At 32.8% G+C, this 25,643-nt stretch overlaps 1 protein-coding gene across 2 annotated transcripts in view; it reads right to left on the reverse strand.

The window, feature by feature from the left end:
• Nucleotides 1–25,643, reverse strand: part of LOC145268573 (metabotropic glutamate receptor 3-like) — a 1,374,385-nt gene that overhangs the window by 161,094 nt on the left and 1,187,648 nt on the right. For both annotated transcript variants that reach the window (XM_080124032.1, XM_080124035.1), the window contains one exon: nucleotides 22,680–22,964. In XM_080124032.1, coding sequence (XP_079980158.1) covers nucleotides 22,680–22,964 — 285 coding nt within the window. The remainder of the gene's footprint in view (nucleotides 1–22,679; nucleotides 22,965–25,643) is intronic.

Consider the following 25,643-nt stretch of genomic DNA (forward strand, 5'->3'; position numbering starts at 1 on the left):
AATATTAAACATATATATAAGCATTGGTTTGCATATAAAATTGGCACGCTGAAAAAAAATGCAAATTACACAAATGGCTGCTAACTGTTTTATTACTGTGCAGATTACCTTAAAATTTTAGATCTGCGCCTGTGTTAGTATTGCCATAGACCGTGCTAAATTTCACAAATTTTCATTGAAAACTATGGGAGTTAGAAGAAAAATATCGATTTGCATATAATTCAAGCACGGGGTGTATTTATGGTCAGATTTACTCACGTCATAAGCATATATCAAATGTGATAGTCTTTAGAAATATAGGTACGTCACTACATATTACGACATAGGAACAAATAATATATATATAACGATTTGGCAAATGACATATAGCAATTGCAAACGTACACACATACACGCACACACACACACATATATATATTATGTACATAGCTACATACATACATATATGTAAATGTATATATTTGTAATTTTAATTTAGTTTATTTGAGCAGCCTTATTTTATGTAAAAAACATTTTTGAAACAGCAAAAAGATTCTATTTAATTATACTCTTTTCCATATGTTACATTTACTGATTATTTTTTTCATATGAAACTCAAAAATGTTTATATACGTTCGATCAGTACTACGAAATTTTTTTGGCACTATATTTACATCATTTTTAGGATGGAACCCAATAATATTGTGAGAAATGCTGACGATACTACCATCTATGACAGTAGATCAGAGACCGTTAACGATCAAGTCCTCTCTGATTTTCTCTTCTCTGATTTGGAGCATGTGGTGTAATGGTTAAAGAAGTGCCTGGTTACTTTTAATGCATATAAAACTAAACCTCTGTTTTTACATCTTCAATGTTCTTATCCCTATCTGACATCCAATGAAATGAATGGTGCTTGACCGTTACTCATGACATTAAATGGAACACTTACATCAAATTTGTTGCCAAGGTCGCTGGCACAATGGTGGGATTCTTCTATCGATCCAGTGAAAATAATTATATATTCTCTCACACATTCTGAAAATACTTATTGTTCTTTAGGATAGGATTGTCGTGATGACATTCCTAGCGAGTATAAATTCCTACTAGTGAGACATCGACTTGGGTTAAGGCTGATTGCTATGATCACATCGTTTGTTCGAGACGAAAGAATGTGCATTCCACTCTCGGAGTTCCTTGCCGTTTGCTTCATTTCTGATTATTGATAAGACTTTTTTGTGTGCAGCACGATTGCTCAGGTGATTGCCTCGCATGGTAGAGGCTCGGGTTTCGTAATCCTGTATTCGGATGTGTGCAACTGTTGAACCCAAATAAGGGCAACATGCTAGTCTTGGACTTCCGTTTTCTTGGCCTTCGTAGCTGTTGCTGTCTGCAATGTTGTCTGGCAGTATAAATACTTATGTATTCTCTTTTTATTGTCTGGCAGTATAAATACTTATGTATCCTGAATATATATATATATGTATATATATATACACATATGTATATATAGTTAAAGAGCAGTTCAAATAGCTGAATGACGCAAAATAAGATAATTCATCTGAAATAATAAATATCGATGCCTGTAATAATAATATTCATTTATTTTTAAGAATACTTCTTTAATAATATCAGTAACTCTAAAACTTTACGTATACGTTTTTAAAGAAATGTGTCTGGGAAAATATCTTGATATTTCGGAAGAAAACTATGTTTTCCAAAAAATTAAAAATGTGTGTAACTTATCCAAAGGGAGAAAAATCAGACACCATTAGGATTATATAAATAACGATTGTAGAAAACTAATTATAAAATATAACATTTTCACATATTTTCCCAAAAATATTTAGGTGTGTTTTTTGCAAATAACACTGGGCATAATATATGCTTTTATTTAAATCGATAGCGTCTTATTTTGCTAATTATTATTATTCCCCCCCCTAAAATTTGCATGAGATTTTCTATATCAACATAGTCGAAAACATATAAAAGTAGTCGTTCTAAAGGAAATGGCGGCGATGGGACTTATGTACGATTTGTCCCCCTTACTCAAAAATAACTTATTCTGTGCGCAAACTCGCGAATCGGAAAAGAAATTTAAATAAAACACTCATCGAATTCAATGGCCTATGTAATGAAAGCTACGTTACAACTAGCGTAGGTAATCAATGTGAACAATTAGTAACTGTGACTACAGTGAAACCCTAACTTGCAAACACGCGTGAAGGTCTGTCAATTCAACTATGGAAGCCAAAAAAAAAGTGAAGAATATGTAAACAGGTAATCTTGCAGAATTTGACCCGGATTCTCGGGATATCTCGTCAATCATGCATCGGATGAGACCGGCAATCATAGGATTAAGCCAAATGCAGTAACAGATGCAGGCTAATTACAAAACAAACAAACTGGAAAAAATAAAAATACACCGAATAAAAATAACAAAAATCTAACGTATAGTAACTGAATGCAAATGTTTTTTAAATTTTTTTTTCAATATTTTTTTGCAAATTATTTATCAACAATTTTTTTAATGAAAGATGAATTGTTTATTTTCGACCGTAAATTGTTGGATGTAAGTACATATTTTTCAGTTTTTTTTTTCATTATTTTTTTGTTTTTGTTCTTCAACAGAAGCTTTTTATGTTTTAGAAAAGTTTTAAAAATTGTTAACGAAATTTGTTAGTGGAGCGAGCGAGAGGGAAAATATTTTTCGTCGAACCGAGTGAATAATAAAGAGTAAGAAAGAGAGCAAGAAATAGAGAGAGAGAGAGTTAGGAAGAATAGATACAGCAGAATTGCGCAGATTTTAATAAAGTATATATAAATAAATTACAAAGAAAAACATAGATATGTTTTTAAAAAGTATAATTAATTACTGAAAGAAAGGTACAAATCGCGCGAGCGAGCAATTTACTCATGGGACAAATGACGCCCGATTTGAATGGTACCATAGCGTTCGTTTAGCATGTTAGTACAGATAATCAGGAGTATAGGAATGGAAAACATCATCCAATTAGAAAGAGTAGAATTTTTCTGGGGAAGACGTTATTATTTTTTGTAACAGAAAAGGGAACGATTATGTTATGCCAATGCGCTTAATATCTATTCACGAAGGTTTAAACCCCATATCTATCCCAAATGCAGAATATCTCCCGATAATGCATGCACTTGTAATTCAGAGTGGAATAATAGAAACTACTTCCTTTAAAGGTGGTTGTCAGTATAATTACGTTGATCGAAGGTGTAATGTAGGATTTTATTATAACGACGAAATATGTCTAAAATGGCATCTAATGTTACATTAGATAGTGCCTAAAATCTAGAGATAATAAATTCGTATGTGGCATCGGTCGTTGAAACTCACAGTATATTGGTACAGCGGGGAATTTTTACAATCAAAATATAATCTATCTATATATCTACGAAAGTGAACGTGCCCGTGTGTATGTGTCTCCCTACACAATAACTCTGTCAATTTTCAGTCTACAGACTCGAAATTTGATATAGTGTACTGAGATTAGGGAAAATCTTTTTAATCCGTTTTCGGCCAGAAATTTAGCTGCTAAGGGGGCAAAGTTCAACGATTTGACCTTTGATAATTCTACCAAACTCCTCCACCAATTCTGGGTCTAACAAACTTAAAATTGCACATATAGGTTCTTTGGACATGGGTCTAACTTAATAACTTAATTTGAACCCAAAACAATAAATGTTCAGGGGTCATATTAGGGGTCAAAGTTAAAAACAAATGCGACCTGTGCGGTCTCTACCAAATTAGTCAGACAATTTCTTGTCTAAACATTTGAAATATAAGATAACGGGTATTCAGAGATAGGGAAAGCTTTTTAATCGGTTTGTGCCGAAAATTTAACTAGAAATATATAAATCTATGTATGTATGTTTGTATGTCTGCCTAAAACTTTCGACAGAGCCGACAGATTTTCACAAGATCAGCATTGTTTTGAAGCGCGACCCTTCAGACGACAAATACTTAACAATTGACTAAAAACATTAATTTCTTCATCCTCAATTGGGCATTTTCTACATTTTCACCGATATTTTCGAAAGTCATCCTCTCTTTTCGATTGTTTAGCCTTAATTAAAACCTACGTCACTTCCGGCTTGGCGGTGGTCGTAACAGCAAATACGTCACGTTTTCCCCGTTCTTTTCCTCCTTCGCGGTACGGGTTCGAGCCTGCCTTTCTACTACCACTCTTTTTGCTCAACACACACCTCCACACACCCGGGCAACGCGAAACACCATGCTAGTATCTATAAAAGTGAAAGTATCTGTGTGTGTGTCCGCCTGTGTATATTTCCGGACACAATAACTCTGCCAATTCTCAGGGTACACACTCAAAATTTGATATAGAGAGTACTGAGATTTGAAAAAATCTTTGTAATCCGTCTACGGCCAGAAATTTCGCTGGTAAGGGGTCAAAGTTCAATGATTTGACCCTTGAGATCTCTACCAAACTCCTCCGACAATTTTGGATACAAACAATTGGAATTTTCGATATCGGTTCCTTGGGCATGGATTTTACTTAGTAACTTAATTTTAGCTCAAAAATAAATTGTAAGGGGTGAAAATAGGGGTCAAAGTTTGAAAAAAATTGACCGCTGTGGTCTCTACCAAATTACTCAGACATTTTCTGGTCGAAACATTCGGAATTTTATATAAAGGGTATTCAGAGATAAGGCAGGATTTTTAATAAGTTTGGGTGGAAAATTTGAGATACCAATATCTAAATGTGTGCATGTATGTATGGTTGCATGTCTGCCTAGAAATTTCGACAGAGACGACGGATTTTCACAAGATCATTATCGTTTTTAAGCTCGACATTTCGGACGCCAAATTCTGAAAAATTGGCTAGAAACATTAATTTCTTTATCCTCAACTAGGCACTTTTCTACAGAAAGGAGTCGTTTTTTCACCGATATTTTCGAAAGTTATCCTCCCTTTCGATTGTCTCGCCTTTATTTAACATACGTCACTTCCGGTTTTGCGGTAGTCATAACAGCAAAGACGTCACGTTTTTTTTTCCAATTCTTTTATCTCTTTCGTGGTACGGGTTCGATCCTGTCTTCCTACTACGACTTTTTTTCTCCACACACACCTCCAAACACCCGGGCAACGTCAGGCATCCCTAATAGATTTTAATATAGAAGTGTTTAAGTTTTTATTTAAAACAGCATGTTTAAATTCCGGGTGTTTATACAATAACAACCAAGTCGTATAGTCTGAAGTTATGCGACGTGTATTTGCGTGTTGTTTTCCGAATCTTTTGATTATATAAAATATTTAGCTCCGAATAATTTTTGTTTAAAATATATCTCCATGAAACAACGGATAATCTACTATAAAGAATCCTTAAAATTATCTTTGCATATTTTTATCAAAAAACGTGTTCTCATTATAAATGTGTTGTATACGGTCATCTGCAAAGCAATAATTTCATTTTTATATGTAATTGAAATTTAATATTGAACAGAAAAAAATCTGCTCATCTTTATAATTTATTATATACTGTTTATCAGCATTAGTCTGGAATACAATAGAGAAAAAGAAAAAGGAAACTTAAAGGCAAAGAAATAGCATAATTACATATATTCTTTAAAGTAAGTAAGAAAAAAAAAACGAAGTGATATCGAAAAATATGTAGATTTAGTTTGATAGTTGGAAAATCGTATGTGGAACTCAGGAAGAACATAGTCTATATGAAAATGAGATGGAAGCTAATAAAGAAACACGTTCAGAGGCATGTGCAAATATAATAGACATAGATATTAATTCAGAGTCCGGGTTGGTTATATCATATATCAATGCAGATAGCTAAACTCAGGTAGGCAGTGTCACCGAAATTCATGAATAAAGTACTTAATTGTTCAAGAATAATTGACAAAGAATAACACTAGATTCGCCGGTCTTGACATTTTATTACTAAGATCAAAATTTCGATTTCAATCATAGAGAATTATGTTATCAAAGGTTTATTGAATATCTTTTACGATTGCCTAAACAAGTTTATAGCTAAACATTTCCGGAGAGTATAATAAAATTTGGAAGCATTAATGCAAAACAACGCAGAACAGACAATACGCTTCGATCTTAACATGAGGTTAAAGTGTATTATCAGTTCATTGACTATCGCAAAACATTAAATATTTTCTTTCTGTTTGTTCTGGCACACTTTTAGGTAAGCGATACATTGACACCTCTGTGTGTTGAGAGCAACGATCTAAATTGTCTATATCATTATTTTTGCCTTTCTTTGCTCTCTATTTTACTCGGATCTTAGCTGTTTAATTGACCTTCCCGCTCGACAAGAAAACTCGACTAATATATGTATCTTCTTTTATCGATTTCCTGCCTTTCATCTGTTCTATCTTTCCTGTCACTGTTATGTGTCACTTCATTTTGGCGTCAAATTCGCCCCCCCCACTGGGGCACCGTTCCCATGCTGATAGAAAAGTTAACATTTTACATTATTCATTAATGAGGAAGAGTGACAAGCATGCTAGGGGAAAAACTAGATGGTGACAAGTCCATCATTCTGTTAAATACAGAGGAAAAGATTTTGACAAAATTTCTATCTAAATGATTACAGGGGGTTATCAAAAAGTTAACTGAAGCCGAATAGGCCTTCCCTGTGAAGTGGAGACCGATGTAGAGCAACTTTGACCTGGTCCATACGATCGTAGAGGGGGAATAGAAAACTATACGGAAACTGCGCTGACAAATCTAGATCAGTCCAAAGTTTCCACAAAGTTTAGCATCGCTTATAGACCATTTGATTTAAGCCGGACTTACGCAAATTGATATGCGCACTGAATTGCGCGTCGACAGTAGTAGTACAGATTAAAGAAAATCATTCAGAATCTATCTCTATATCTAAGACTGCCTGCTGCCGCATCTGCGCTACATCCTTGCGTTCAAGACATCAAGATGATAAAAGAAGCCCTGGCTTTTTTAGGAAATTAAAATAGAGCCAGAATTAACCTTGACAATTCAGTCAGTCTTTTGTTAGATACCTGGAAAGCTGACCTAACGATTAAAACTCATTTTAGTTGGAGGAATGTTTGTGTTTGAATCATTGATGCTTCATTCAGATCGGCTTTTAGCTCGAAACGAATTAGTCGGAAATACCGTGAAAGGTTGAAATATCAGTTAGCACGTAGATTCAGAGGAAAATCGCCTTAACGTATAGAGCTTAACATGCGATACGTACGTTTTTTTTTTCTCTCGTCTTGTACGGATTTGCCGTATTTGTTTGCTTGCGCAAAGATAAAAGCTCTCCAATGCATTTTCTTGTCATTTTTTTTCTTTTTATTGAGATTGTCGGACTGAATTCCTCATCTTGGTTTTATAGTCACAAAGTTTCGGCCGTTTTTGCCCTCCGGCCTTCATCAGGTGTTTCGTATCGAACTGGGGAACCGTTTGTTAGGAGTCTCGAACCCAACCCTTTATTATTATTACGGGGGTACCGTGTTCGGACTCCAGCTAGGCTTTGGGACATAGTTGCTGATTCTCTGTTTTGAATGTTACTTTTTCACTGCCTTCGTTCAGGATTAAACTCAACACCTTTGGGTAACTGTAAACTTTGATAGAACGTGTGGGACCACTCGGCCATAAGTCACTAATTTATATATGATTAGTTTTACAAACAACATAGCAACATATCCCTGACATATCTTAAATATATGTTATACACAAAATAATTTGTATTGTTGTATATATATATATATATATATATATATATATATATATATATATATATATATATATCTTCAATCTTACATATAGTATAAATAAATAATTCTACCAAATTACTCCGGCAATTTTGGGTCTAGACACTTGAACTTTTAGATGTACGTTACTCATACATGGATCAAACTTTTAAAATCATATTGAGCCCGAAACAATAAATGTTTAATGAGCAATATTTGGGCCAAATTTAAAAAAAAAATTGATCTCTACCAAATTACTCAGCCAATTTTTAGAATAAATATTTAAAATTTTTCTATAAAGTGTATTCAGACACAGGCCACATTTTAAATCGGTTTCGGGCCGAAAATTTGGCTGCAAAATGTTCAAAGTTCACAAACTTTGACCTTTGCGGTCTCTAGCAAACAATTCACTCAATTCTGGGTCTGGATATTTGAAATTTTACATATAGGTTATTCAGACAGGCAGTAAGCTTTTTAATTACTTTCTGAGAGAAAATTTGGCCGTAAAGAGATCAAAGTTGAAGGAGCTGTCTTTGCAGATTCTAACAAACTCCTACGCCAATTTTTGGTCTAAACACTTAAAAATGTATATGTATGTTACATGGACATGACTTAAACCTTTTAATACATATATATGTATTTATATATATGTATATATATATGTATATATATATATATATATATATATATATATATATATATATATATATATATATATATATACTGTTGTGGAGACACCCACTAATTAGCATACGTGGATGAACAACATATAGATAAAGGTATCAAGTCAGCAAGACCGGGGAGCTGTGTTCGAACGCCGGATAGGCAAGACGCATGTGCTGATTGCTCCATGAAATACTTTAACACGCCCTCTGCCGGACAATCTTCCAACTGCAGTACAACTGCACGTTTATAAATATGTATTATATTTTCGTCTTAATATATTTGTTTTACCTTTACTTTCTGCGTTCGTGTTGTCATTGACACAGACACAACATATATATATATATATATATATATATATATATATATATATATGCACATAGAGTTATGAACAGTACATAAGGCCGAGCAAATCAGGCTGAACTGCTAATATACATAAAGATACAAATTATTTATTTATAATATATATGTATGATATATCAGGAATATACGATAATTTCATTGCTGTTATCTAGTTTTTAAGGATATTTACAAATCCAAGTAATACATCATCCACTCATGAAATGAAAACACATTGAAATATGAATATTAAAATTATTTCACCATAAAAATTAAAACGAAAAAGTAAAAAATGCTCAAGTGCCCCTGTTTTAGAAAGTAACCTTTTAGTAAAGGCATATTTTATGATAATATCCAATTTAATCGTATGTAAGAATTGTTGCATTAATATGATGTTAAAAATAGATAAATAGCCAAGCTAATCAAGAACCTTGATTCCAGTAAAGCAACTGGCTGGCCCTGACGGCATTCTAATTATAGTGTTAGAAAAAGCTTCAACCAGAACTTGCCCCGATACTTACAAAACTGTTTAAGCGTTGTCTTAAAGAGAATTACTTCCCAGCACCCTGGAAAACCTTATCAGTATGCCCTGCATTTAAGAATTCAGCTGACCGGACATCTCTCTCTCTCTCTCTCTCTCTCTCTCTCTCTCTCTCTCTCTCTCTCTCAGTACAGACCAATAAGTCTCTTATGCATCATGAGTAAGTTGTTGGAATCCATGTTAAATAAAGAAGTAGTAAACCACCTCAGCAGAAATAACCTTCTTAGTGGCATGCAATATGGTTTCCGTTCTGCTAGATCTACAGCAGATGTGTTAACGGTTATATCTCATAGGATTAGTGAATCTCTCGACAAAGGCTTCATTTCTAGGGCAATTGCTCTTTTCGGTGTAAGAGATATGTGAGGTATATAAACTTAAATGTGTCAATTTGGGTTAGTTATCGACATGATGCGCCTGGTGTCTTTATGGGTTCAGGTGGGTTATTTCAATTAACTTAGCATATCTTAAATTATTAATGCTTATGTGTTAATCAAAGAGTCTGTGTGAATAGGTTAGGGTTAAACATTATTTAATACATGTTTTTATCGTTTTTATTTAATGTACAATCATTTTAGACATTTAACTAGTGGTTTTCATATAGTTTAAAACGCCACATTGTTCATTTATGTTATTTATGATTGTGAGACGTAAATGGGGGGAAATTTGGTGTATTGTATAAAAATATTTATATTAAATAGGAAGATAATTGGTTGAACCTTATATTTTATGAAAAATTTTGCGATCTTCAGCTCTATGTATAAGCAAGACTGCAAGTGAACTAAGTAATAGTGTTGTTAGTTCATTAGACGGGGAAAATTTGGTTTGAGCAACTGTTTTAATATTTAATGTTCATATTGATTACCTGTATGATTATTTATTTTTCATGGTGTATAATAGGAAATGACTTGAGGATTGGTATTTTTTTATAATGGATATTATACCGATTGCGCATCTATATTTTGGATGCTAGAAAGATGTGAAATAATTTTCCTGTATATTTATGAACTTAGATCTTCTGTTTGAATATCATTGAGTCATTCCGATATATATTTCTTCTTTGTTGTAGTTGAAAGAGAGTATACATTTTTTCGTTACCGAATGATATTTTGTCTGTAGAGAGTGTAAGTAATAAGTACGGTCACGTTCAATACACAGGCGTTATTATAGACTCTCATCGGTACATCAAGCTGCTCTTAATAATTGTTTTTTTGTATTACCCAAGTTTTATTGCTAAATGGAGCAGATGTTTTCCTGCATGGAGGATGGCTTCAACCTCGAAGTTGTTTATCTAGATGAGAGTTAACAATTTGTCTATAATGTACTTGGTTATGGAAGACTATATGCCCGCGATGTCGAATTGTATAAATTTGCATCGCACTTTATTTGGGAATTGTCGTGGCCTAATAGATGGTCGCTCATGTACTGATAAAACGTATTTGATCCGCGCATTTTTATATACATATTAATATGTATACTTATATGTTTACTTGTTAAACCATTTAACTTTGGCTGAGTTTACAAACCTACATAGGGATTATATTCAAACTAAGCCTTGGGATCTTTCAAAATAATAAAATAATCCTTCAATCCTAGTTTGATTGCCTTATACTCAAAACGAAGTCTTGCTGCTCGGTTCATAGTTTCCTTATTGACATATTGTATGTGCGGTTCAACGCTACTTGATTACTGTTAGTGATATTGTTTTTGCAATTTAAAAATAAAAAATTTGTAATGCTCATCTTCAATTTTATGGATGTTCTATGTTTTACCTGTTGATAGGATACTCTGACAATTCCATTAATTTTATATTAGGTAAAAAGCTTTCTAAGGAATGTTCATATCGTGTGAAACGGATCTTTAGAATCAAATTGAGGAAGTCTTTTTCAAAAGCGTACATTTGGAGTACTTTATCGGGACTTTCATATTATATTAATTTTTACTATATATATTATAATATATATACACATATATATACATTTTATATTTTATATATCACAATGCACACACACACACACACACACACATATATATATATACACATACATATATATAAATATATATATATATATATATATATATATATTAGTGTGGATTAGTAGATTTGTCCAATCTCATGAAGGATCGTATTTTAAGTTGAAGTTGGTTCAAACATGATACCTCAATTATGTATAAATGCAGAAAATCCAATAATTGTCGACGTTTCTAGTGTGTTTCTGTAATTTCCTTACAAATGTGTTCATTTGTTTTCCCCTCGTGCCTATTATAAAGCGGTGTCGTGAGCAAATATACCCATCTCAGAGACAATTTTATCAGGGAGGTAATTTGTGAATATTAGAAGTATATACCCCTGAGGTACTCCCGCATTTATATGATATTGTTTAGATGTACGACCGTTGAGGACAATCTGGATTTTTCTCATAATTAAGGATTTATTTACATAGGTGATTAATAAATATTAAACTAAAATATTAATAGGGAATGTGTGAAATTTTGATAAAATGGACAATTAAGGAATATTGTCACCTTAATAAATTCCCTTAGAACGTATTAATATAAATACGTATTATGAAGAAAAGAGATCAAAATTACAATCAATTGCAGGGATTATGATAAGAATTGCAAAAATAAATTTAAAAGTTCCCCACGGAGCAAATAAGGCACAAGGGCAACCCTTCGTATCAATTGTCACTCCTCCACATTAAAAATCGGCCTTGTGCCTAATTTGCTTGGTGGGGAGCAAATAAATTCCCTGTTGTTCTTGGCCTTTGGGCCGAGATGAAAGTATAGTCTCTGTCTGCAGATGCTGCACTTCAGGTAATTTGCCCCAGTAAATGGAGGGAAACTCCTCTATACTGGGACAGTAACTATTTCTGGACTCAACCAGAGTGTCCCTTTTCCCTTTTTTTTCGGGGAGCTGGTTTAACTCCATTTAAAAAAAACGACCTTGTGTCACATTTTGCTTTGGTGGGAAAGCAAATAAATTCGAATAGAAAAGAGACTTTCCTCTTTTCTGTTGCTCTTGGTGTTCGGGCCGGGATCAAAGTGTATTATCTGTTCCGGATTCTGCTAGCAAAACCATATGTGAGGGCAACCTCACATGTAAGTTATTGGTCAATGTAGGGGAACCCCTTGATTGCAATTGTAACTATCCATCTCCCCTACTCCTCGGGGAGCTGGTCCCCATTACTCCCTCACTCTCCACAGTTAAAAACTACACTTTCATCTCGGCCCAAAGGCCAAGAACAACAAGGAATTTATTTGCTACCCAACGAGCAAATTAGGCACAAGGCCGATTTTTAATGTGGAGGAGTGACAATTGATACGAAGGGTTGCCCTTGCAACGACCAAGATCGTATATGTGGAGTTGCCCCCACATATGGTCTTTGCTTGTAGTATCTGCCGGAGCAGATACTACACTTTGATCCCGGCCCAAATGCCAAGAACAACAGAAAAAAGGCAAGCATTTTCTCTATTTATTTAAAAAGAAATTGCAATTTTCTTATATATGCGTTTTGGAATTTTCATCTAGCTAATTTTCATAATCTTTTAAACAATCATTTTAATTAATTCCTTATTAGTTGCTCGGTTTTCTAATGAAATAATCATCTTTGGTTAACTATTACGTGTGATTATATTCATGCAGATATTCTACATGATTTATACTTGCATAATATTTGCATAAAAAGTTTATAGTAAATGCAAAATTGTTTCCATATATATTTTTGTTTAACAAATTTTGCCTATCTTACTCCTCCTAGAGTTTTTGGTCTATAGACATTAAACTTCATATATAAGGTATTTGAATCCATGCAAAACTTTATAATTGGGTTTTAGCCCGGAAAATCGGTGCAAAAGTGTGAGTCGAACGTTTTGGTTTCGATTTCGGTGGTGGCAAATGAGTCTTTGTTTTATATTTTTAAAATCATTACTATATATTGCATTCAATCTATTTATCTATTTATATATCTATTAAAGTGAAAATGTCTGTTTTTTCTCTATAGTAGTTAAGGAAGACTATTATACAGAAATGCATTACATATTCAAACTTTTTAATAAATACACATGCACATAACCTTATGAACAGTACACAGGGCTCGAGCAAAGCCGAGCCGAACTGCTAGGATATTTATAAAAGTGAATTTATCTGTGCGTCTGTCTGTGTATCTGTGTGTCTGTCTGTGTGTCTGTTTAAAATTCCCTACGCAAGAAATCTTTCAATTTTGAGTCTACAGACTCGAAATTTTGTATACAGGTTACTGAGATTTGGGAAAATCTTTGTGATCGGTTTTTGGCCAGACATTTGGCTGTTAAGGGGTCAACATTCAACGAGTTATCCTTTGAAAACTCTACCAAACTTCTCCGAGAATGTTGTGTCTAAACACTTGAAATTTTATACAAAGGTTCCTTGGACATAGATCTAACTTAATAACTTGATTTGATCCCCAAACAATAAACGTTGAGGGTCCATAATAGGGGGTCAACTTAAAAAAAAATGATCGCTTTTTTTTCTTTTCTCTACGTACTCCTCCTAGAACCCGGGCAACGACGGGCTTAAATGCTAGTTATTAATTATTATGTAGGTTGATTTCCTCTAACCGGCTATTAGTGTTTCTGTGGTTCATATTTACATTCTTAGAATTTTACTATAAATATGTAGAGGACAGCCACAAAAATTGCGTATAAATTTATGCTGATATCCATTACACCACATGTTGTTATCGAAATAATTTCGAAATTTCGGCAGTCATAAATGTTTGAAGTCTCGCCGGTAAAAAAAATATTATGACTGGCGTTACTCATAAACCGAGAGAGGACCTCACACTTCTTTATGCTATTAGAAGACATATCTTCTGATGTCGAATGGATTCTAAATATTAAACACTTCACTGATTGCAAATGAAATGCTTTCTATGACATGTCTTTTCCATAACTTGTTTGAAACCTTTTTAATCTCTCATCATTATACAGAATCTCACATATAATAATTCTGTGAGATTGAAATAACGTTCGCTATGAATTGTCTCCAACGAAACGGAAACAACTTCAGCCTTAAAATATTTCATTATATTTTTTTATCATAAAACATCACATTGAAAATCTCAATCTTTTGTGCAAAAATAGTTGAATGGATATATTATACACGTTACTTAGTACAGTTTTCGAAGTATCTCTGAAATCGTTCCTTTGACATTCAGTCTCTGGAAATGATTTAATTTTTCTGCCCACGGCCATCTATTCAATCGGAGCTTAGTTCGGGCCTATTCCTGGGAAAATTAAATTCGCGCTATTCGTCCCTTTTACCTAAAGAATACGATCCAAGAGTTTTCTGTGCATCTCATCCCAGGGAAAGAAGCAATCATGTCTTCTGCACGACTTGAATTCCCCGAACCCCGCGGCTTACGTGATAGAGTATATTAACGCCTTACTCATGCATGTGTGATTCTGTTGCCAACTTGAAAGGAATACAAATTGAAGCGTAGAGGAATTATATGGCGTCGTAGAGACTGTAAAAAAGTCATATAAGCCAAGGAAATTATTGTGTAAAGTGTAGCATTCTGGTAAATGAAGAAAAATCAAGGTGATAGAATACGAATAATTAAAATAGATGACTGACATAAAACTATAAAGTAATTAGCTGCACATATTCTGCATTGCTAGCAGTGTATTTACTTTAAATTTATTTTGTTACTATTTAAAAAATTATGACATATTTTCATCGAAAATATTTTGTTACACTAAATAAAACGTTAGATTTTACATTGCCGTAGAGATCAATATCCCTTTTGTGACAATAATATTTCAAATTATTTGTGAAACAGAAAAATGTTTACATGAACAAGACCTTGAATACATGTAATTCATCTTCAAAATTTGTAACTATTACGAAAATAAACTGATAACCGACGTCTATAATCGATTATTATATACACACATATACTACACATTATAAATATGTATGTATATATATATATATATATATATATATATATATATATATATATATGCAAAGATCATCGTATAACGATTAGATAACTCTCTGACTGACGTAAATGAACATTTAAAATTAAAAATGTTTAAATTCGAAGTTATTTCACGCGGTTACTGGTAGCCGAATGGATTAGGTCTTCGCTAATCGAACCAGAGATGTCTCGTGATGCGGGGTTCGAATCGTTCGACTGATATTAATCGAAAGGATGAAACGCTAGTGTCTGTAGGTATTTAATTATTATAGTAAAAAAATAATTATATATATATATATATATATATAATTTAAAACCCCGCACGTAAATTACCTCTTTTTTTTCGTTAATTGGAAAGAAGTTTACATAAAATAATTTTATAAAAAAAACAGTAGGTTCTCTAAGGGGCAATGCAGAATAACATATATTTTCGTCTAATTTACTGTACTGAGGCGATTTTACGGACTTCGATGATAATAAACATACAGGAGTGTGAAATATTCGCTGATCATGATCCAATCCCAGGCAACGTCGACTCTTCTTTCTAATATATATATATATATATATATATATATATATATATATATATATATATGATTGTTGAGCTGGATTAAATCCGACGATATGAAATAAAATGGAGGTGGAAGGACCTAGATACTCAACGTTTCGCCCGACTGATGCGGGCTTCTTCAAGAGGGATGGTCATTGACGAGTGAGTCGGAGGATTGGGGCTATATATAATGATGGAGGAGAGAAACGTGTTTTCCTTATGTAAATTAGATATCATATATATATACATTTTATGAGAGAAAAAAATAAATAATAAATTAGAGTAAATTAGTGTAGTGGATTACGTCCTTAAACACATACATAACAGATCCACACGACGTTTAATTGAGTCAGCTATAATCTCCCATTCCAGCAATATAATTAAGCAAAGAAAAGTTTTTTTTCCACGTTAGTCCCTTTCTGTCGGAAATAATTATTAAAGAGAACAACTTAGACACCGGTTAAACGCGATAAAAAAAAAATAAATAAATAAAATTCGTAATTTCATTTAATTTTATTATTTTTATTTTACTTATTTAATGTATTTTATTTTATCATTATCTATTTTTAGACTCCATTTTATCACCTCCTATTCTTATTTTTAGATACCATCTTTTAAGTTACTACGCTATTTTATCCCAATTACATTATTTCTAATTTTTAAAAAAAAAATATTTCGTAATCTCGTGTCATTTTATTTATTTAATCTATCACCGCTATATTTCCAAACACAATTTTTTTTTAAATCTCTACGATATTTTAACTTTTAGACGTAATCCACTACACTAATTTACTCTAATTTATTTTTTATTTTTTTCTCTCATAAAATGTATATATATGTATGTATGATATCTAATTTACACAGGGAAAACACGTTGCTCTCCCCCATCATTATATATAGCCCCAATCCTCCGACTCTCTCGTCAATGACCATCCCTCTTGAAGAAGCCCGCATAAATCGGGCGAAACGTTGAGTGTCCAGGTCCTCCACCTCCATTTTATTTCATATATATATATATATATATATATATATATAAATATATATATATATATACACAGAATAAATGACAAAAACTATATTCCAAAATTCATGATGTTGACTATCTTATAATTTATTCCTTTAATTTTAATTGCTATTTCTTCTGAGGAGTTAAGGGCATAATATATTCAGTGATTGATATAATAATTAAGCAATTGATTTTGCGCTACGAACCAGATTCTGTCAAGAATTGTATAAGTCAACTGAATTAAAGGAATTATAAGAAGGTCAACATTATGGATTTTGGAATATAGTTTTCTATCATTTATTCTCTATATTGCCCTGCAATTACATTGAGCTGCTTAAATAAGGATTGGTATATATTATAAGAACATATATTTCTACAGAAATTATATATATATATATACATATATATATATATATATATATACACAAGCACACACACATACATACATTATATATATATGTATATATATATATATATATATATATATATATATATATATATATATATAAAGGCGTAAAACAATTAGCAAATTATGATTTGCAGCTTTCTTATTCGTACAAGAAATACAAGATAAAATAATTATTTTTGTAGTCCATGAAGTTTTTAATGTTGCTTTTTTTTTCTTCGGGGGACCAACATCATCATTAATTCCCTTACACCGCTCTTCGCAAAAAAGTAACTACCTAATTTTAATTATACTCTAAACTACATACTTCTTCCTTCTCTATATAGCATCAATCGCAGTGTTTCTTTTAAACGAAATATTTACATCCTCTATATGCTAAAATATCTATACTGCAAGGCTTTCTAATAACATCCTCATCATAATCTTACAAATACAATAGATCTTTTTTTCCAAGTTTCAACCAACTTTATAGATTTAATACTGCTATTGTCTAAATACATCTTCATAGCTGGACTTCAATGTGAATATGTTTTAAAATATGTATAATATATTGCATATAATTAATTTTGAACGGTATTGCTTAAAAGTTTTGTTTTAATCAGCAAAGGATAGCTAGTCTGTAACCACGTTATGATGGTAACTTTTTCCCTCTATAGAAAAGCCAAAAACTCCGCGAAATAAGAAAATAATTATCTTTATGTTGTATTCCTTGTTTGACGAATATACACTGTTGTTTTAGAGCTGGAAGGGTCACTAAGGAAAACATGAGCACAGAGATAATCTAGAAATGGTGAAATATATTGAAACAAAAAAAACAGCGTACACAAAGGGCAACAGTCGCAATAAGTAAATAGACCACCTTGAGAGTCGTAACTTTGAGTTAATTAATACGATTCGGGTGATTTCATCTTTACTGCATCGGTTATTCCTCACCAGCCTTCCTAAGCATTTTTGCCACGCAGAGCATGCTTGTGAAATCAGTTCATGTTCGAGTCCGTCGCTGTTCAGGTTGAGGTAAGTCACGATCGAACTCTGAAATTGTTGTTGATCAGTTTTTTTTTTTCTGATTAAAGTGTATCAAGTGTAATCTGCGTGAGGACTATTTTAGTTTAGGTAGCGTTTCTCAATGACTTGTATTTTGTATGCTATACTCTATATCGGCAATCAATTAAAATTTGATTGAAAGGTCTGCGTTTCTTTAGGAACACCATTCATTAATCTCTTAATGACATTCTAATTTCATTGCTCAGGTCTAGGTAATTTAATTTTTTTTACTCGACAAATACTGATACAGTTGAATCATCTTCATATCTTTTAATCTTTGCTTACTGAGTAGAAATTGGATTTCCAAATGGGCAGAATTCTTCCCAATGCAGTTCGCCTCATCGGTAACATAAGAGTCATCTTGTCTTGTTTGTAAATAATCCGTTCGTTTTTAATTTTTCTTATGGAAATAAACATTTGTTTTCTATTGAGACTAAACAAATTCATTTTTCTCTTTTTTTTCGGTGCGTTTTTTTTAGGACTGTACTTTACTTTTCTGACGTAAGCTACACCCCACTCCTCAATGTTTTGAGTCAGTCATATGATTAAAAATATTTGGCAATCCTCTGCAAATTTCTGTTATGTGAGATTAAGATCGAGTTTGCCCAATACTGTCTGTATGATTCTGGCATATTTTGCAGACAACATCCTTTGCACAAGTATGCGTCATTTTAAAACAGCTGCCTATATTTTGTTAGCTTAATATTGTCGCACTGCTTGTAAACGGCCGATGCTAACATGAAATAATATTCGTCGTCCTGCATATCCAATTTGATGCAACGCCATCTCTTATAAAAAAGATATGTACAGGGTGGAATGATAAAATTCTCACCCTACAGAAAGAGTACTCCAGCTTTATTTTCAAACATTTATTGAAAACATCAATTGTGATAACTTGATTATGCAGTAGAACTAACCTCTATTTCGTGTAGCCGCCGTCAGCCAAAATCACCGCCTCGATACGGGTCTGAAACTGGGGGCATGCCTTTTCCACAAGCGCCGGCGGGAGCTCTGTGAATACTTGGCGGATGACGGCGATCAGGTTGGCTTTGGTGTTGTGAGAGGTTATGTTGGTACTGTTCTCGACGTAAGACAAAACCAAGTAGTCCAGCAGTTTCAGGTCGGAGTAGAAGCTAGCCATTGAGAGAAGGGTACAAAGTCGTAGCATTTTCCTGGAGCTAGGGCTGTGTCTCTTTGGACTTGTAGGCTGGTGTTGAGTTCTGCAACTATACTCAGGATCTGCAAGAGGCAACCTGGTTGCATCAAGAGATCACAACAGTCTTCTGAATATTCAGGTACACTTTGTTGACTTCAAGCCGACTTATAAGACGTGAGGTGGCATGATGTGGCCCTCACGTGAAACCACCCCAAATACCATAACTGTGGCTGGAAAGGGGCGTCCGATCGTTGAATTGTGCCCTCAAGCATTGAACTGTCTGGATTTGCATTTTGAGGGTGTTTGCAATGGTCCTATTGTAATAACTTGGATCGATAAAGAGCAATATTTGAACAGCGGTGCATTTCCGATCTTATTCGTTGAACATTGTGTCACTTTAAACAGGATAAAGGGCGTTCTATCGCCCTTGAGATTTGTACACAACTAGTTAATTAATAGATGGGCTGCATCTACAAAATAGAAGACCAGTTTTCATCAAATGGAAATGTAAGTATGTTGTTATTTCTAGGGCAACAATTTATCGTTCTACTCTGTAATTAGACTGACAAGCGAACTGCAAATCCGTAGTCTTTAGGTAGAATATAGTCTACAAATCTACTGGGTTTCATAGCTCAAGTTTTTGTAAAAGCAAACGGACCTTTTTCGCATCAGGTGGATCCACACAATTTACGTTGAAAAGATCTTCGTCATCTGAAAATGTGCTGTACGTCTGGACTTGGTCAAGAACGTTGTTTAAAATCTCTATTTTGTTCCAAATTGGATTTTACAAAAGTGTTGTATCGTTGTACGTGTTGAATGTTTTCCTAAAAATTATAAGAAGTAATTCTTCATTCTTTTGTATCTCTTGTTGCTGAAGTAATCTTTCTACAGTTGTTCTGTTGGTATAGTATTTGTTGTTGCTAAAGTTCTCATTACTGTAGCATCTGTTTTATTCTGTAGTTCTTGCTGCCGTAGAGACGGGGTTTCCTGCATTTTCTTTTGTTGTTGGCACATCCTTAAGACTTTTAAAAATCCTCTATCTAGGCTCTTGTTTGTCCAGAGTGAAAATATACTTACGCGAGAAAAAAACAAGCAAAAAAAAAAGCGCGGAAATACTTTGTAATTAAAGTTTACTACTGTACGTTGCAAGAGTTTACGTAATTTTTTTTTCTGAAAATATATAATTAATTTGAGCAAACGGGATTTTTTTTTGTTTTTTTTATTTACTTTACTATCAAGTGAAAACTCTATGCGTACACACTTTAGTCCGCTTCTTTTTGGTTTCCAACGAAACGACTTTTTTTTTCACGTTGCACCCCCCCCAAAAAAAACCCTGGTCTTTCCGTAATCAGATAGCTTTGGTATGCAAATATCTTTTCAGTTTAAATTTTGGTTATTGACAGTTATCTCTTTCCTGAATTCGAATGTTCGAAGCCCAAAAATGTTTTAGACACTGAAGTCTTCTGAATTCAGATTTTTCGTAGATTCACGATTCCTTGCCCCTAAGGTATATAATGTCGCACAGTTCTTGTAGAAAATTCAAATCCCTTGTCGCCAATGTTTTGTGGTGGGTAATCTCTTGATAAATTCGAATGTGTAATCGCCAAGTTGTCATGGTGGGTATACATTTGATGAATTCAAATCCCTCGTCGCAAACTTGTTGCAGCCCTGGAAGAGTCACTAACAAAAACACAGCCACGAAGATGTGTTTGAAAAAATAAAATAAATCGCGATTTTAACTATTTTCATATATGAGTGCTTTTTCTCATATATTCCCTATAAGCGCCCGAAAAACGAATTACAGCATGCGGTTTATAATTACCCTTCTCATCATGAGTGATTTTTATAGAAAATCGGAAATTGTTACAGACAAGTTTTTTTCATGAAAATTTACAAATAATGCCCTGACAACAAATGTTAAATAAACAGGAAAAGTAATCCGTATCACCTAAAAATTAATTTTTAAAATTACATTCTTTATAAAAAAAAAAAAATGTCGATTTAGCGTTCCGACATTTTAACAATGATATCTGATGGAGCTTGAGCCATAATTGACGGTAAATTCCCGATGATTCGGGTCAAATTCTGAATAATAATAATAATAATAATAATAATAATAATAATAATAATAGTAATAATAATAATAATAATGGTATTATTATTATTATTATTATTATTATTATAGTTTAACTGCAGTTTAAATGTTCATTGTGTTTTGTTGTTGATTAAATACGACTTAATATTTGCTTCTCTAGCGCATGTTCTCATATACCTTCTATTCACGAAGAAAAAAACTCTCATAGCTTGGTTTTTCCCATTGAGAAATATTTTTCTTGATCTCTTTATGCTGTTCGCATTAGCAAAAATCTGCAATTTAATCACAAAATCACTGACATTTTATTAGTTCGATTCTTAATTTTTTTAACCCCTTTTTATCAATTTGATTTATACCACATTGTAAAAATTGTTATAAACTGCCTATGCACACACGCATATTCTCTCTTTTCTTTTTAAGTGTCACAGATAACAAAAAAGTTCCGATACTACGGTTGCAATCGGCAATAAATTACTACAGGAAATATCAATCGGGAGTGTAAGTATATTTAATCCTGAATTCTTGAGTGTCAACAATGTAGAGAATCATAATAAAAAAAAGAAAGTTAAAAGGAAGAGAGACCACAGTAAACTTTTGTGTATTTAGTCTTTATTTTTTATATATTTAACTTGTTTTCACACTAGGTTGTTCAGGATTAACACCTGTTATTAGTTCCATAGATAACGAAACCGAGATTGTTGATTGTCAAGGACTTATCAGATAAATTAAGTATCCGCCTAATGTTTTATTTTTCAGGAAATATCCTCAATTCATTATATTATATATAGATAACCTGCTATTTTAAAACTTAACTACATACACTTAACGTAAATGTATTCATAGACAATAGAGCTCAATCAAAAAAGTTTAAATTGCAATTTCATTTAGACTGTAAGCTCAAATCGTTAAATTATTCAATCTTAAAGAATAAAATTCATGTTTTGCTTTTTGTCATTAAAAATAGAATCTGATTTAACTAAATGTTAACTGTATCGCTGCCTGGATTTTAATTTTTATAAGATGACCTAAAATGTTAAAGAATTGTGTTATTCGTTGAAGGAAATATTACCCGTCCCCATCATGCGTACAGGTACAATTATCTCAATAAATAATTTGATTAAATTATTATAAGATGGATAATTTCAGAAGTCCTTAATCTGAAAGTGTATTGTGGTTCTTTGTAGAAAGTAGGTTTAATTTCCTTCTACTTACACGAAATGCCTGGGCAAATGCCATGGCAGCATCACTGACGAACTGTAGTTGCGCCTCTAAATGGAAATCTTTCGGGTTTATCATTTCATCGCCTGTGCAAACGGTTTCGTAGTTCTCATTGTATGGCGTCCAGCTACTGTTGGGATATTTACACTGGAAATGCTGCTCCCAGTATTCAATAAACCACGGATTTCGATGATTTGTCTTAGGCGATAAAGAGGTGAAGTATTCTTTGAAACCTCGAACGTCGTAGGCCAATGGTTGGACTGTAATAGCACCTTCAACCTGAAGACGAAAAATACATTAAAAACGTCAAATATATGCATGGGATCAGTAGAATTTATAAGCAAGCAAACTCATAATTGTTCGACGTAAATAAATGACACAAATATTATCATTCATATAATCATCCTCCTCCCTCGTCGCTAAAACTTTTAGGCTCTAATCAATCAACCACCTCTCAAAAACTTATCTCTTTAACAAAGAATATTGATTTTAGAAATGTCGTTCTTACTGCAGATATTTTAACACTTATTTTTGAACGCTTATACTATGCATTGGATAAGGCGGGCGAAACCAGAACTGTAGCCATTGATATAACCAGGGGATTCGACAAAGTCTGGCATGAAGGCCTGCTAGTGATAATTAAATCATAAGGTACTGGACGAATCTGATATTCATTAACGACCTCCCTGATAATAATTTGTCCGACATGGGTATATTTGCTGATGACAAAACGCTCTATACAATGCACAGTAAGAAAACAATGTACACAAATTAAAACAATGAGAGAATCGTTAGAAAATTACTTTTTTACCGTAGTGTAATAAGGCCGTAAATAGATGGTAGCATTTAATGCCCCTATGACTAAGATGCTCTTCTTAACAATTACAAGAAACCTCTTCAACCACCGATATCCATGACAAATTACACCATAAATCAGAATCCTTCCTTTAAACTCGTTAATATTAACAGAAAATATGAACTGGAACAAACACATTGAGGACATTGCAAAGGTTGTACTGTGCTTGTAGACCACTCACACCTGAGAGTATCTTAACCTTTACGAAATAATATTCGCCTATGCATGAAGTTTTTGCATCTACCACTTGTCTCTCCCTCTGGGATAGGGTCGAAAATAGTCTCCAATCTAATAGGTTCCTGTGTGTAGACTTAGTTCTAACTCTTGTCGCATTGAAGCAATGTTGTATCCCTGTGTCGGCTTTACAAGAAGTTTAATTGAATGTGCTCTGATAGACTAATTGCACTTATTCTTCCTGGACGTACATATCTTCCACAAACCCTCATTGCTACAAAATCACAGCTCCTCAGTGTTGAGGTCCTTAAATCATTGAAGGTTTTCAACTTTAACAGTTTCTTTCCTCGGGCAGCTCGACTTTCTTTCCTGCTTAATGCTTCCCTGCAAAAGCTTAAATATAAGGTAAATCTTGTTAATCTTTCCTAGGCATTGTTCGAAATTGTAGCTAATTCCGTCCAAGTGGTGATATACTTAGTTTGAAGTGAACGTGAGTAAAAATAAATTTCAAATCAAAATACAATAAGATATTTAAGTACGCAGATCCAGAAAGTTATAAAAAGTATTCGGTTAGTATGTCGTGTTTAATAAACAAATTCTCACAGGTGCAGATAATACTAGCGTATTAGCTTCTTGCATTACTTTGTAAAAACATTTGTATAAAAAAATCCTTTCAAATTTACGTAAAAGTCTTGCTACAAAATTTTTTTCTGAGACTCGAGTTAAACTCGTTTTGGCATTTCAGACACACATATTAAGCTCTAATTTAAACAATCTTGTGATTCATAACTTTTATAACTTTCCTGAAACTTTTGCATACCTATTCTTCCATAAAATATTAAAAAAACATTAATACCCCTTATATACATATATATATATATATATATATATATATATATATATATATATATATATATATATATATATATATAGTAATGTGATTGATAATTTACAATTAAAAATCAATATCTCTCTCTCTCTCTCTCTCTCTCTCTCTATATATATATATATATATATATATATATATATATATATATATATATATATATATATATATATATATATATATAAAATAAAAATTACAATTAAATTTACCAAAATGATCCAAGGGGGAAAATTAAAGTATATTATAAATAAAGAATTAATATTTATAAAATTATCTCAGCCAGATGTAAAAGCTCAATAAAACCAAGCAGGAAATAGAGGTTATAATATGAGCAAACAGTTAATAAAATATGTTAAAAAACACTTTGAAATGAGTTAAAACATATTTAATCTGAAAAGGAAACACTAGATAAATGGATAGTCCTAGGATTATCCATTTATCTAGTGTTTCCTTTTCAGATTAAATCTGTTTTTAACTCATTTCAAAGTGTTTTTTAACATATTTTATTAACTGTTTGCTCATATATATATATATATATATATATATATATATATATATATATATATATATATATATATATACAGTAGCGTCCAAAAGTTAAGGGCTAGTAGTTTCAAGACAAGTTTAAGTACTTTTTTAAGAAAAACCGTTCATTTAAAATACTTAATATGCATATATATTTATAGATATACTCATCACTCATGTCTCGCCTAAATTTTATAAGCATCCGTTAGATATGTTTGAAGTTATGACCAATAACACAAAAGTGTGTCCAAATTCTCGTGGTCCAAAAGTTAAGGGCTAGGCGGTATAATCTTTAATTATTATAACAGTAATGTACTGTATAGGTGGACAGGAGTTATCCCCCCTGAACATACTTTACATAAGTGGAGTTTCCAACGGGTAAGAGTTATCGCGCCTGGCTCATAACTTTACATTTGTGGACTTCGCTCTCCTATAAAAAGAGAGAGAAACGTCCATCTTCATTCTGAAGTCGACACATGTCGTTTCGCTGTCAGACAGGTACTATGAATAATCCTAC

The sequence above is a fragment of the Euprymna scolopes genome, chromosome 4 (assembly GCF_053919585.1).
Source record: "Euprymna scolopes isolate OS-2025 chromosome 4, ASM5391958v1, whole genome shotgun sequence".
Taxonomy (NCBI): Eukaryota; Metazoa; Mollusca; class Cephalopoda; order Sepiida; family Sepiolidae; genus Euprymna; species Euprymna scolopes.